Source organism: Empidonax traillii, unplaced genomic scaffold (genome assembly GCF_003031625.1).
Source record: "Empidonax traillii isolate 1590-97213 ecotype Southwest subspecies unplaced genomic scaffold, ASM303162v1 scaffold26:size2357266, whole genome shotgun sequence".
Lineage (NCBI taxonomy): Eukaryota > Metazoa > Chordata > Aves > Passeriformes > Tyrannidae > Empidonax > Empidonax traillii.
Genome location: NW_020955219.1, coordinates 1189069 through 1203398, shown reverse-complemented (window position 1 = coordinate 1203398; position 14330 = coordinate 1189069). Strand labels below are relative to the sequence as shown.

At 57.2% G+C, this 14330-nt stretch overlaps 1 protein-coding gene across 1 annotated transcript in view; it reads right to left on the bottom strand.

Annotated features, from left to right (window-relative positions):
• TLN1 (talin 1) overlaps positions 1 to 14330 on the bottom strand; it is a 35433-nt gene that overhangs the window by 4597 nt on the left and 16506 nt on the right. Inside the window, exons 13-45 of the mRNA XM_027907253.1 lie at positions 13598 to 13876; positions 13019 to 13313; positions 12751 to 12917; positions 12269 to 12397; positions 11898 to 12011; positions 11569 to 11682; positions 11277 to 11411; positions 10992 to 11120; positions 10781 to 10883; positions 10500 to 10708; positions 10276 to 10395; positions 9934 to 10131; positions 9473 to 9612; positions 9280 to 9373; positions 9037 to 9126; positions 8736 to 8858; positions 8412 to 8555; positions 7939 to 8100; positions 7711 to 7851; positions 7286 to 7467; positions 6844 to 6976; positions 6625 to 6726; positions 6349 to 6519; positions 6034 to 6183; positions 5802 to 5903; positions 5579 to 5698; positions 5131 to 5277; positions 4094 to 4260; positions 3673 to 3856; positions 3313 to 3438; positions 2898 to 3014; positions 2563 to 2748; positions 2367 to 2474 (exon numbers count right to left, since the gene is read on the bottom strand). Of these exons, the coding sequence (XP_027763054.1) occupies positions 2367 to 2474; positions 2563 to 2748; positions 2898 to 3014; positions 3313 to 3438; positions 3673 to 3856; positions 4094 to 4260; positions 5131 to 5277; positions 5579 to 5698; positions 5802 to 5903; positions 6034 to 6183; positions 6349 to 6519; positions 6625 to 6726; positions 6844 to 6976; positions 7286 to 7467; positions 7711 to 7851; positions 7939 to 8100; positions 8412 to 8555; positions 8736 to 8858; positions 9037 to 9126; positions 9280 to 9373; positions 9473 to 9612; positions 9934 to 10131; positions 10276 to 10395; positions 10500 to 10708; positions 10781 to 10883; positions 10992 to 11120; positions 11277 to 11411; positions 11569 to 11682; positions 11898 to 12011; positions 12269 to 12397; positions 12751 to 12917; positions 13019 to 13313; positions 13598 to 13876 (4881 nt within the window). The remainder of the gene's footprint in view (positions 1 to 2366; positions 2475 to 2562; positions 2749 to 2897; positions 3015 to 3312; positions 3439 to 3672; positions 3857 to 4093; positions 4261 to 5130; positions 5278 to 5578; positions 5699 to 5801; positions 5904 to 6033; positions 6184 to 6348; positions 6520 to 6624; positions 6727 to 6843; positions 6977 to 7285; positions 7468 to 7710; positions 7852 to 7938; positions 8101 to 8411; positions 8556 to 8735; positions 8859 to 9036; positions 9127 to 9279; positions 9374 to 9472; positions 9613 to 9933; positions 10132 to 10275; positions 10396 to 10499; positions 10709 to 10780; positions 10884 to 10991; positions 11121 to 11276; positions 11412 to 11568; positions 11683 to 11897; positions 12012 to 12268; positions 12398 to 12750; positions 12918 to 13018; positions 13314 to 13597; positions 13877 to 14330) is intronic.

Here is a 14330-nt window from a genome sequence, read left to right as displayed (position 1 = left end):
CTAGAGCAGGTGTGAGTAAACACACACAAACACATGGACACGGGCTCCCTGTGGACACACGCCAAGTGCCACCCCAGCACTGGGCTGGGCACACAGACAAGCCGTGAGCAAGGCTCATGCTGAGGTTAGAGACCAGCAGGCACCCCAACGTTGCCTTACTCACCGGCTGATAAGAGAGGGAGGGAGAAGAGAGAAAAGAAAGCAGTGAATGCCCCAGCCAGGACACGCGGGCGCTTGGGGCTGGGGCATGGGAAGGGCAGGGGAAAGTGGGTGCTCTTCAGTGAGGGGTGAAGGGCAGCCAAAAGGAGAGGTGAGAACGAAGGATCAGAGATCCTGGGTGGGGAGCTGTGCTTGCCATCATCAGCTCATACTTCAGCCTTACAGGGATGGGCAAGGTGGGGCACCCGGATGAGGCTCCCATGGCCGGAGGAGCCACCTACACTCAGAGCTCTCCTCCTCACCCCCTTTACACCTCATTTCTCCCCACTCCAAGTTGCTTCACTGCAGTTTTCAGCCACTGGATCTCTCTGCTTTCGGAGGGAGAGACCTATTGTTACCAAATACCAAGTCCCCATGGAGGTTCAAATTCCTTCCCCTCCCCAGTGAAATATGCAGGCTTTCCCACTCCTCTGCCGGGAGCCACGTTTCCCAGCCCGAGCCAAATAACCCTCATTCTTGAACCCTAACCATGCTTATTCATGCTCCATGGAAGACACTGGGTGCCTTGGGGACACAGCAATGAACTTGCTGCTGCTGGGGAATGAGGCAGCACTCCATCTGCCATTTCCCCTCCCACTCCCCTAGATCCTTCCTGCTTGTGGCTTTCCAGAAACCTGCTGTCCTCTGATAAACAGGACCCATGAGCTCCATTCCTGCCTTCATAGACCAGGGTGCTCTAGAGGCTGGGGGAGTCATGGCTTTACCCTGGACTTGCATGGGGCCATTCTAGCGAAGTCTTCACAGCTGCACGTGGCTCGGAGTACCCGAGCAGATGACACAGTTTGCCCTCATAAGCATATCCAGACTAAATGCCAGATTATTAAATCTGCTGTCTGCTCTGACAACATGTTTAAAACTGCTAAATGGTCTCTGTCTGGAGCTGAAGGCACCCCAGAGGCTATGAGCTGACTAGGATGCACATCCAGTGAACTTTTTAAAGGGATGTACGAATGTATGATACTCAAAACATTGCATGGCAGCAGGACGGCAACACCCAAAATACAGGGAAAATGGCACGTTCCTGCAAGCAGACTGACCTTGGGCACTGCCACACTAAGTCATTAGCCTAATCATCTGTTAACAACAGGTCAGCCAGAGAATTTCTGCTCAGCACTCCAGCCTTGGCTGCCATGATTCACATGTGCCTGAAGCATCTTCCAGAAAGACATTTGATCTAGATGCAGGGGACGGAAAACTCACTGCTCCCCTTGAAACTGTACCCCAGTGGTTACCTCCCTTGAAAAAAAACACCCTTTGACTTCTCTGCTCAACTTCCATTTCTAGCCATCGATTCCTGCCCACCTCCTCCTTCTGCTGCCAGAGCTGGTTATCCTTGTCCTAAAGGGGCTTTCCCTGCAGGAAACCACAGTCCAGGCTCCACCACCTTGCATCTGGTGAACGTGGACTCTCACTAACCAGCTTAGTGAAACCTTGACATGCAGCTGACTCACCCTCCATCTTTGTCCTGACCTTGGACAAAGGGAGGGATGTGACAGCTCCGTGGGCTGGGTATGCGCAACCCCACAGTGCCCAACTCCACTTCTGTGATCTTGGCAAGAATGCAAATGGCTGGAAGGATCTCACTGGATCTTCTCTACCTTTCTTTTCTGCTAGAGTCTTAATTTGCTTCTTGTAAACTAATGTTGCAGCTGAAGTCCTTGGGAGGAAGCAGTCAGAGGAAGACTGGATCAGCAGTCTGCTTGTAGTCGTAATAGCTGCCACTGCAGGCACTGCCTGTGTCCCACACATGCCCATCTCCCACACATGCCCATCTCCTACACTCCTGTGAACTTAACAAGCTTTATTTTCCCACTGCCTGAAATCTTTTACTCCCACCACTTTTACTGGAAGCTGCACTTTTACAGGATTTTGCTATCATGTTGGTGAATTTTCAGCCTCCATCTGTCTACAGCCAGTAAATCTCCATCTGTTGTTAGACAAATACCTTTCTTCAGAGCCTGTTGAGCTCTCTGACATCTGCTTCCATGGCAGGGGCTCAGCCACATGCTGTGCCAGCACAGGCAGTGAAGAAGGGGGCTGTGCAAAGACGTCAGGGGGAGGAGGTGAAGAGCCCAGAGGACCTTGGGGATTTGGGGAACACACAGTCAGCCTCTGCCCACCCTGGGAACCAGGATGGGGACACTTACCACCAGCACATGCTCCAGCAGCTCCAGGTAGCCGTCGGCACACTCCTTGCCAAAGCGCAGCGCCCGCTGCCGCACGTCCCCGCTCACCTCTGGGTGGTAGGCTGCTTCCTGAAACCCAGAGACAGGGACACATCCAGCACCATCCCTGCTGGCACCCACAAACCAGCACTAGACCCACACCCCCTGCCCGCCCCACCTTGCAGGCGCGCAGCATGTCCGCGATGGCGCGGCGGCTCAGGTTGGCCGTGGCGATGACATCCTCCTGACGACAGGAGTTGCCAGCGGCCACCGCTTTGGCCGTGGCCATCGTAATGCCTTTTGTCATGCGGATGAAGTCCTCTGGGGTGGAGACCTTGGCAGGAGGCACCGGGGAGGAGAACACCTTCGAGGGGAGAGGTGGCGGTGAGGCACAGGGCAGCGGCAGAGCAGAGTGGCAACCACAGCACCACAGCTCTTACTCGTGGCCAGCTCTGGCTATTACTCACTGCCAGCTCTGGCTGTCATTTATGGCCAGTTCTGGCTGCTACTCACTGCCAGCTCCTGGCGTATGTGCTCTATCGTGGCCTCCAGCGCCCGTGTCCCCTTTGTGGCCTCATCCTCAACAGCCTTCACTGTCTTCAGCAAGGAAGTGACATTTGTCACCATAACCTGTGGGAGAAAAAAAGAGAACCGGATGAATCCTCACACAAACTCTGGCCTGCTGCTGGCACCTGTCCCTTTCTTGTGATTTGGTCCAAAATGGCTCTGTCCCCTTACTCCATCACACTGCCTCATCTTGTTTTCCCACCAATGTCCACTCTGCATGCTGTATCCCACCTTTTATGTGCCCCTTCCTTCTCTTTTGTTCTGACTGCACCCAAGTTGTGCTCCTGCCACCAGACAGGCAGAAAATTCTCCTGCTCTTTCTCCAGCCCCACTCCCTCATCCCCTTCCTCCCACCACAGACCTTGGCAGAGTTCTTCAGCTGGTAGACAGCAGGGTCATCCCCAGCTTTGCCAGCAGCTGCCTTGGTAGCACCGATCAGGTCCCCAAGTGCCTTGGCCACATCCTTCACAGCATTGATCAGGACCACCTGGGGAGAGCAAGACCAGGGGAATGGCTTAGCTACAGTCACACTCAGATAGCTCAGCAGTGAGAGATTTGGGCACCACAGGGCATAGAGGGAGTCCAGCTCAGCCAGCACCAGCCAAAGTCCAGCCCACCCTCTCCACAACATAACGGGATCCAGCCCAGAGCACCACATGACACCTGCAACCCTCAACACCTCCAAGCAAGCTAACAGCTCAGCCCACACACTCCATCCCACCTGAGTTTCTGGGTCTTCAGATCCCAGGCTGGCAGCACCCAGCTTCACCACCTCTGCCAGGCGGGTGATGGTGGTCACAGAGGACTGGGCAGCCTGGGCTAGCTTCTCCTGGCTGGCCGTGGCGTTCTGCACCAACACCTTGGTGTCCTCCACAAGCGCCTTGGCTGTCTTCAAGATGCCCTCCCTGGGGAAAAGTGCGTTAGAGAGGACAACTGCACACGTGGTCCTTGGGGTACAGAGAGGCTGTGGACCCTATTTTTGTAGGTCCAAACTGGAGGAGAAACAGAGCTAGTGCGACCTGAGCTTGGAGCTCTCCTTGGGCCACGTCCATAACTCAGAAAGACAGGAGACGACATGACAGAGCCTGACGGGGGAGGGGGGGGCTCTGGCTGAGCAGAGGCTGAACAAGGTGCCCAGGTACCTGTGGTCAGCAAAGGTCTCCGAGTTCTCCCGGTTGAGGGTTCCTGCTGTAGCAAACATGATGGTGGTGTCGAGGTCAGCAATGATGCCAGAGACAGCGCTGGCCGCTGTGATGCAGGCTTGTGTGCCACGGTTCCCAGCCTGAAGAGCTGCCAGCACGTGAGAAACCTGTGGGGTATGAGTAGAGTGACTGGGGGAGCAGGGAACCCTCACCACACCTCCAACACCTCCCAGGATGGAGCCACTCCATACCAAGGAGAGGAATTTGGAATATTTCATCTGGGCATCCCTCCTCAGCTTCCAGTTATTTATTTTTACCTTGCACCTATCATGTTTGCTGGTCTAGGAGACACTGAACTCTGGTAGTTTTCAAATGAGTAAGATTTGCATAATGGGCACCAGAACATCACAACTTCTTCTTTCTTTAGCTGTTAAATTCATTTTCTGTTCTTGGGCAAGCACTCACAGAAGAACAAGCTTCCTAATGGAAAGCAATCATGGAAATGAAGGACCTGTAGGAGGTCCTGAGCATGCAGGCATATGCCAGGCACAACAGACAAGTGTTTGTTTTGCATTCATGATTTTGCTTATAAGCGCTGTTGCTCTGCTTTATCAACTAGAGCTTTTAAGCCACGTTTTCATCTGTTATTCAGAAGAGTGCTCTTTAGATTGACTGATGGACATGATGCACGAGCTGCAAGCTTGGCTGGAGATACAGCAAACGCTTTGTCCAACACTGATTTGGAGAGCCCTGGGCTGTCACCAGTGTGTAGATCAGACTCTACTGGCAGGCCGCCATCAGCATGTCAGCAGCACCTGGACACCTCACCCATCACAAGCACCAGCTGCTGTTACGGTGCCCAGAGAGGGGGATCCATCCTGCACCCCATCAGGTGGGCAGGATGAGCACGGCTGAGAGCCAGCAGAAGCCAACAGGACCACAGGGAGAACATAGCACGGTGGCTCCAAGGCCACAGGGCTCAATCCAGCACCCCTTGCAACTCACCACGCTGTCACCTCTCCCTCTGGATCACCTACCTTCTCGGAAACCTTGCGTGCACTCTCTATCAGCTCCTTCTTGGTGTAGGCGTCACTGGGGCTGCACTGCAGGGCTCCAGCCTTGGTGACCAGGGCGGCACAGCCGTGACCCAGCTCCTGCACCCGGCGCTTGATGTGGGAGCCGATCTGGAGAGGAATGTGTGCATGACAGAGTCAGCAGGGAACTTATCCCTGCATCTGCTGGGAAACACCCGCTGGGAAACACCAGCCACCCGGCTCCTCTTTCCCAGTCCTCCCACTCAGGAGTGGGAAAACGGAAACACAGCTTTGCTCCGTGTTTCCACATCATGTTTCAGGGGAGGTGTGAATACTGCCTGCCACCAGCGCTGATGGGAAGTTCAAGTGTCCCTGTCCTCCGTTCTCACACCCCAGCAGCCCCTGCTCTGCCTCACACCACTCCAGCAAACCCCCCCTCCCATGCTCGCACCTCCTCATTTTCAGCAGTGAGGGCAGCTGGCTTGGCCTCTTGTGCCAGCTGCCCATAGTCATTGGTGAGTTGATTGGCCAGTATGCCCAGCTCGTCTGGGTTGGTGGTGGATTTGGTGACCTGTTGACGGAAGAAGGGCATGAGTTGGACAAGGCAAGGAGCGTGGTTGCCTGTCTGGGTGGCAGGCAGTGCATTCTGCAGTGATAGGCTTGGTTGCACCCACCATCTCCTGCACAGTCACAGCAATGGCCTTGGCTGTCTTCACCATTGTGGTCTGGTAGTCCACAAAGGTGCCCTCCGGCTCACCCACGGGCCCCTCGTCCAGCTGCAAGAGACCATCAGGAGACTCTGACTCTAGCTCTGGCTCACAAGGTCTTTACCTTGTAAGGTTTGACCCTTACTCTTCCTCTCTCCCCCACCCAGCCTTGGCTAGGTCCTCTCCATGCTCCCCTCACCTGGTTGATGGCTTGGGTAATGGAGTCCACCATGCCCCCCACAACACCTGCAGCACTGGCTGCCTCATTCAGGGTGGTGGTCAGGTCCTCCACCGCTTCCTTCATCATCTGCACAGCCTCTTCCAGAGCCTCCTGGGTGTGGGCAGCTTGCTGCAAGGACAAGCCAGAGTGAGGTAAGGCAGGCAGGGGCTCCCCTCCCGACAGGGAGGCTGCAAACTCACCCTGGGGCTTCCATGTCTGTTATATGCTCGTGCACCATGCACCCCAAAAGGATCCCACGCCACTGACATGTGTCCCTCACAGGCCCCTGCTCACCTTGGGGTTCCCACCAGCCTCCTTGGCTGTGTACAGCATCTGCAAGGCGGATTCAGCCAGTGTTTTGGTCTGGTCCAGGAGGTTCATCTGCTGCTGGTGGTTGGGCGTTTTGGAGGCAGCACCAATGGCCGCCATAATGAGAGGCTCAAAGTACTGAGCCATCTGGGACACCTACAGGGAAGAGCAGCTTTAGCAACAGCAGCTTCCAGCCCCAGCTGCCCTGTACCTCTCCTCGCCGCGCACCAAGTGCCTCGTCAGCCTCCGCACGCCGGTTACCTTGTGCCCCAGCTGCGACGCCTCGGCCCGCGCCGCACCGGCCACGGGCTCAATCAGGTTGCTGATCTCCTGGACAGCTGTGATCATCTGGTTGTGCAAAGCCTGTGCAAAGAGAGGGTGTTGTGTGAGGCTGCAGCAGGGACGGTGTCCGAATGCAGCTGAGAGGTGGGGAAAGGACGCCCACCCCATTAGGTTTGCCACAGCATGTCCCTGACCCACCTCCTGGGAGATATCTTCTCGGGGTGCCAGCTGCTGGCTGATGGCAGCAAGGGAGGCCTGGTCCACCTCCCGCATGCACCTGTTCAGGACCTCAATGGCCTCGTCACACTCCCGCTGTCCTGGAGCTTTGTCCCTGGGAGACAAATGGATCAGGCAAGTGCTGACAGATGCTACGCCATTCCTGTGCCCCAAGCCTTGGCTGGTGCTGCTGAGGGGCAGGACCCCTCTCCTGGGCTTTGGGGCAACCCAGTGTGATAAGACCCTGGGCACACAAGCATGTGTTCCCATCAGCCTCTGTGAGAAGTGGAAGAGCAGCTTCCAGGCAGGATAGAAGGGATAGCATCTTCCATCCCAACCAACCCTTGCCTCCCCCCACCAACAGTGGCCAAAGAGATGATGAGCCAAAACATCCCCAGGAATGCTCGCTGAGGACTCTGCTTACCTCATGTTGGTGATCAGCTTCTTGATGGAGTCTGAGACGGTGCGTGAGTGTCCAGCCAGCACTGACCACTGCGGTGGGTCCTTGGGGTTGACAGCCAGAGAACGGGCAGTCTGGATGAGGCCAGCAGAGCTCTCCAGCATGGTCTTGGCTGAAGAGACAATGGGCTCCATGGCTCTGCGCCCCTGCACAGGGAGACAATGGGATGGTGAAGGAGGGGACTGTGCATGGGAAGTCTCCCATGACCCTTACCCTGGACCAGCCCCTCGAAGGCCAAGGCTTTCTGAAACCTTCCCATCACACCCCCTCAGTGCACTAGCCCCACTGGGACTCCATCCCAGGCTCAGGGAAGGCACAGCTCCCTCTCTACCCTACAGCAGCCCCTGTGACAGGCAGGCTGTATCTTCCCTTTCCCTGTAGTATCCCACCTCTGGGCTGATCTGGGCAGGAACGGTGGCAAACTCCGGGTTGGAGGCGAAGGCTGTCAGGTTATCCACGGCCTCTATGAGAGGGGCGGTGGCAGCACGGCACCGCTCCCGGTTCTCCTCATTGAAGTCGCCATCCAGGGCCTGGTGTGGATAGACTAGAGCAGTTATCCAACCCCCACCGTGCCCTAACTCCCACCCCACCACAGTGCCTCAGAAGGGAAATCGCACCTTGATGGTCTTCACCAGGTTAGCCGTGCTGTTGGCCACCTCTTTGGCCGACTGGACGAACTGGCGCTTGGCCACGGGGTTGGCGGTGCGGGAGGAGGCCAGGCGGCACGTGTTGCACAGGGCTGAGGTGTGTTTTGCTACGATGGTGGCTGCTGACAGCACCTGCAGGGGAAAGCAGAGTAAGGCAGGATCCATCATGACCCCCTACCCCCACAGATCTCTCTTCCCGCCCACCCTATTTGGGGCACTAGTGAGACTCAGGAAGGATCACCAAGGTCCTGCACGCCCACAGAGCCCTCCATCTGGACTGTCACCATTGCACCAAAGCTGCCAGCTGGTTCCTAGTGCAGCTGGGGGAGCCTGATGGTTAGCCACCATCTTGGCTAACTCTTGGGAAGCAGCTCTCCCAACTAGACATACAACTCCTTTTTGTGCAAGAAAATGCCTGTAATTGTGCCCCACCCCACACTCACCTGGGACTGGGTGCAGGCAGGGTCCACCAGGTTCTGGCAGGCCATCTGGATGGCTTGGTTTGCTCTGGCAAACTGAGTGGGGTCTACCAAGCCCTGCTGTCCGGCCTGGCTGTTGGGGTCCGAGACTCCCACAAGATAGGCAGCCTAAGAGCACGACAGAGGCAGTGAGAGAGAGCCTGCACAGAGCAGGGGAGCTCAGAGCAGGCACAGGCTGCAGAGGAGCCTGGCAGCACTGTCCCATGGGGACAGTCTTGGAAGGGAAGGGGTGGGGTGCATACAGCAACTGTGCACCTGGCGTAATGCTCAGGACTGAGTGTGTCTCACCTGGGCAGCTGCCTCTGTCAGCCCGCAAAGAGCTTTGGAGGCGGCACTGATGGAATCCCCAAATTCAGGCAGTTTGCTGTTCTTGGCATTCTGGGAGATGCCAGCCATGGACTCACCCAACACCTGCAGGATACACCACACACTGGTTATGGACACCCATCTCCTGCTACCACAGTGCTCCCAGGATCAGAGCTCACTGTGCTTTGTCAGTGGAGGAGGAACAACCTTTCCCTTTGCACCCACATCCTTCCCAAATCCTCTGTTTTCTTCCTCAGACTTCCATTCCTACATCAGGGCTCACCTTGGAGTTCTCCATGACGCTGTCAAGGCAGTTGAAGTAGGACATGTCATTGACAGTCTGGGTGGGGTTCTCCAACAGCTCCTTCACCGTCTGCAGGGATAAGGGTGTCACATCCAGAGAAAGGTTCTGCATCCTTCACTTGCACCTCCTCTTCACTCCCTTCTGCCCCTTGCAGTGGGGCACAGCTCCTCCCTCCCCACCATCTCAGCCTCTCCACTGACTCACTAAGATGTGACTTCTCACCTCCAGCTCCCGCAGGGCATTGTCACACTCCTTCTGGCCTGGGGCCTGCTGGGTGCACATGGTGATCAGCTGGTTAATGCTGTCGGTCACGGCCCTGCCAAGGACACGGGAAAAAGACCCATGGATCAAGGCCTGCCTCAACACCTAGACCCACTGCTGTGGCCAGCATCTCTCAGGGAGCAGTTCCTCCTACCGTGCCGCTGCTGCCAGCTGATTCTTGAGGTTGGGGGCGGCAGGGTCAGCAGAGAGAGCCTTTGCAGCCAAGAGCAGCTTGCTGGAGGACATGGAGATGCTCTTCAAGTTCGACACCACCTGTGCCTGGTCTTCCTTATTCTGCAAGGAGACAAGAAGTGTTATCTGCAGCAGCACGTTTCCCAAGTCCACACCCACCCTGGGTCTTCTCTGGTGATTTTCAAGCTGAGCCAGTTTCTTTCATCCAACTTGTTCACCGACAGCAATTCTCACTGAACTAACTCAAGCCACCTTCTTCCTACTGCTGTGGTTTTGCACAGCTCCAGACCATCCCACCAACTGTGTTGGCCACAGCCACCCTAACCACCACTGCCTGGCCACCCTGCCTGTGGTCAGCCACCTCCTCAGTCATCCCAAATCTCTCATTATCCTCAGGACACCCCAACAGGCATTTACTCTCACCGGGGACTGGCCGGCCATCTCCACTCCTGCCTGCAGGAACTCATTGAAGTCCTGCCCAAATTTGCCAGAGGACTTTGCCAGGTCTTGAGGGGTGCCACGTGATGCCTGCACCAGCTCGTTGGCGGACTGGTTGAGCCCTGCAGCTGCCCGGTTCAGCTGGCTCTGCGCCTCCTGGAAGCTCTTGGTGCTGGGAGGGAACTGGAAGGAGGTAAAGGGTTAGGAGAGGTAACAAGGTGAATGGAGGTGGAGGATGAAAATAAGGCACATGCTTAGGGATACGCTTAGAGGAATCTGATGCAGTTAGACTGCCTCGCATCACAAGACTTCCCCCCTTTGGCTCACCGAATCCGCGAGTAGCCTCTTGCTGGCCTCTCCCACCATGCGGATGGCAGCATCCACGTCTCGCTGCCCTGGCAGGCAGTTAACGCAGCGATTCAGAGCCTGTGACACTGCCTTGGCCACCTGCAGAGAAGCAAAGAGTGGTCACCATCTCCCAGCCAATCTCATGCCCTTCCCATGGCCTGACAGGGCACACTGGGGTACCCTCCTGGGTACACTCTGCCTACCTGGGCCAGGCGCTGCTGGCTCTCTGGGTCACCAGGCTTGGCCACTGCTTTCCGCGCCTCCTCGATGAGGTTGTTGGCTTTATCCATGACGTCGCTGGCACACTCCAGCATAGCATTCTGTGCCTGTGGGTCGGAGGTGTTGGCAGCCACACCACGAGCAGCCTGGCTGAGTGAGCGCAGGGCCTGGGCCACTTCCCGGGCAGCGATTCCTGCGGGGATGGAGAGGTCAGTGCCCATCAGCTCAGTGCCCCCTCTCCCAACCCTACTGCAGAGGTGAGTACCTGTGTAGTTCTCATTGCCCTGGGCCACCTCTCCCAGGAGGTGAGCGATGGCGGAGCTGACGGCTTTGGTGCTGTTCCCCAAGTCCTGGGCACATTTCTCCATCTGCAGGGGGATGAGTTGGGACATGTTGGTGAGCTGCACCTTTTGGTGACTCCCCTGACCCAGAATCCAGCCTGCATCACCCTGAGCCACCCTTTCCTGTGCCCTCACCGTCTCTCCTGGCAGAGGCTTGAGCTTGCCATCACGGGCAGCTGCCTTGGCTTCCTGCAAGTCCCTCTCCAGGCTCTGCACCAGACCCAGTGCAGAGTCTATCTCCAGAGGTCCACACGCCTCCTGAGCCTGTGATGGGGCAGAAGGGAAGGTGAGCAGGTGATCACTGAGCCCACCTGGCTTCAGCAGGTATCATGACCTGCCACCAGGCTGTCCCCACTGTCCTCTCCTGCTCTGCACAACCAGCTGCACTCTCCTGCTGTGGGATGGGACCCAGCCTCTCACCTTCTGGGCAGCTGTGCGGAGCTCAGCCAGAGCTGCAGCCAAGTTCTTGGCACACTGGCTGAGCTGCATCGCAGAGGCTTGGTCCGTGATGGTGGGGACGGTGGCCTTGGCTGCAGCTACCATCTTCCCACCAGGCTGTCAGGCCAAAACAAAAAGCAGTGAGAAGGGGATGAACATACAGCATGTCAGTTGAACACGTACAGAAGGTCTTCCAGTATCTTAGGAGAGCCAGGCACGGTAGGAAAGCTGCAATGCCAGAGCTGGCATGGGAGGCTCTGGGCAGTGCGGGTACCTGCAGGAAGTTCTGGCTGGCAGCAATGAGAGCCAGCTGGGCGCTGGGGCTGTCCGGTTGGGACTGGCTTCCTCGCACACCCTGCACCAGCATTGGGATCTGCTCTGCCACCACCTGCCAGGGAAAAACAGTCACTGGAGAACCACGGTCAGGAGGAGATGGATCCAACCCCAGATCAGCAGTCAAAAGACTGGCTCCTGGGGGACCTGAGTGAGGACCCCAAGGTCCTCTGCCCACTGTGGCTGAATGTGAAGCCCAGCATGGCTGATGGGAGATAGGATGGGGGAGAAGGAGCACAGGACATGCCAGGCCAAGGTCCAGGCCCTTACCTTGCAGCTCTGCACCAGCTGCTGCTGTGCAGCAGGGTTCTTGTTGGAGGAGGAGGCGTGCTGTGCGGCGGCGATGGTCTGGGTGGCGGAGGCAGCGGCCTGCTTGGCTGCGTGCTGGCACAGGGAGGCACGAGTTAACACTGGTGGCAGGACAGTCTGTCTCAAGTCACCCCCCATGCACCAGGGCCCAGCCGCCCTAAATAACTTCTCCTGTGCCTGTATCTGTGACACTGGAGCATCCCCAGCACCTTCGATGCCCAGAGCCCCAAAACAACACTGCTGGAAAATGCAGGGATGTGGGGGCTCCCGGTCAAGCCTTGCTCACTGACCGTGCCTGTTTGCCCTCTGCAGACCCTTGCCCAGCACCTCACCTCCAGCTTGTGTACGAGCTTCTTCTTGATGGCGTTCTGGGCTGCGGCGTTGGTGGCCATGCGCAGCCCCTCTGCTGCCTCGCGCAGCCGCTGCTGCTGCTCCTCACTGTCAGGGTGGGCTGCAGCTCCCTGGAGAGAGCAGAAAACCCATCACACCTCGCAGGGACCACGGAGTCACTTGTCCTCTGGAAGCAGCACCCGCTCTGGCCCGATGCCATGGAGTTCCCCACAAGGTAGCCCAGCTGCTTACGGTGTCGGGGAAATACCCAAAGCCTCTCTGGTACAGCCCAGTAGCAGGACTGGGAATAGCTCCTCTGCTACCACCCACAGCTCCGGGATGAGCCCATCCCACCACACAGGTCCCTTACTCTGAGAACTGCTGCCCCACCCAGGGGCTGCTCATCCCCTCCCCAGCACTGAGCCAACAGTGTTGGACAGGGCTGGGGGCCAAAGCCAGCATCCACCATCCCACATGCACTAACCTTTGCAGCCTCCACCATCTTGGCAGTAGCATCAGCCAGGATCTTGGCTGCACTCAGAAGCTTGCGTGAATTCTCCAGGTCAGTCTCTCCCTCAGCATCGGCTTTGATGGCATTGACAAGGTCGGAGGTGGCCTGGGCCAGAATACGAGCCTGACGCACCATCTCCCCTGGAACAGAATGGAAGTGTGGCCCATTAGCAAGCCCCAAGGGCTCCCCGGTACTTCACTATTCACCGTGGTCGACTGTGGCTGTCATCAGCTGCTCTCACCTGCATCGCCCATGGAGCTGAATATGTTCTCGGTGACATTGAGGATGGTGTCAGTGGCCTGGTCGTAGCGCCCAATGGGCTGCCCGCCCAAGGCGTGCTGCTTGATGTGCTGCAGCAGGTCATTGAGGGCCTGGGTGACAGCTGTGGCTGCCACCCCCACCTGCTTCAGGAGCTGGTCATCACTGGTGGCCGCCTTGGAGGCCTCAACGCAGCCCTCAGCCGACTTGGCCACCAACTTGCCAGCCTCGATCAGTTGCTCCTGGCAGACTGGGGAACTGATTGTGGGAGCCACAACCTAGAAGGGAGGAGAAAGGTTGGGCAGCAAGCGTGGTAGGCTCCTTGTAGGGGCTGTGCAGAGACAGCTATCTTAAACTTCTGCTCCTCCAAAGAGGATACTCCTTGCTTGGGCACAGTGGCAGGGACCCAGTCAGAGGCAGCCCACACTCCCTGTGCCAGACTCCCGACGTCCTGCCTTAAGACATGTGGTTCTGGCACATCTAGGAGCCCACTATGAAGCTGCCCCCCCTGCCAGGAGAAGCTTGCAGGCATGCTGAGGCAAGGGTTAACCTTGCTGCTTACCTTGGTGCAGGCCACGAGCTGGGAGGTGGAGAGGGCGCACTGGGTGGCCGCAGCGATCACCTGTGTCTGCAGCGCTGCGTCTTCTGTCTTCTGGGCCACGTTCTTGGCTTTGAGCACCAGCGTAGCAGCAGCACTGGCCACTGCCTTCGCCAGCTGCATAAGCATGTCCTGAGAGGGGACAGAAAGGGTCAGCGAGGCAGCCATGGCAGTGGGAACAGCCACAAACGTCTGCAGGACTCTCGTGAAATATTCAGAGGGGAAATGTGAGCTCTTGGGGGCCTTTCATCCACTCTGTTCCAGCACCAGCAGCACTGAAGACCTGGCAACACCTTGACTCCATCTCTTCTGTGTCCTACAGCTGGCAGCGAGGGTGTAGCCCAGCTCTAGGATGCAGCCTGCAATGCCATGAAGGCCATTCACAGCAGCTCGGGCAATGCTCAGCATCATCCCGACACCCACTCCCCAGGCAGCCATGACTGTACCGCTGGACTGCCTGGATTTGCAAACATCTGAACACAGCAAAAAAATGGCAAACCCTTCCAGCCAAACGGCAGGTGCAAGCCAGCCATGGCACAGCCACACTGGGGCAGCTGCCAGCCTACAGGCTCATCCTCTGGGCTCATCACACCAGCAAGAGGTGCGCAGGAGATGCTCCCACACTGATCACCTGTACTGCAGACATGCCAGGTATTTTCTGTTGTACCTTGTTGGTTCATGGGCTACATCTCTGCTG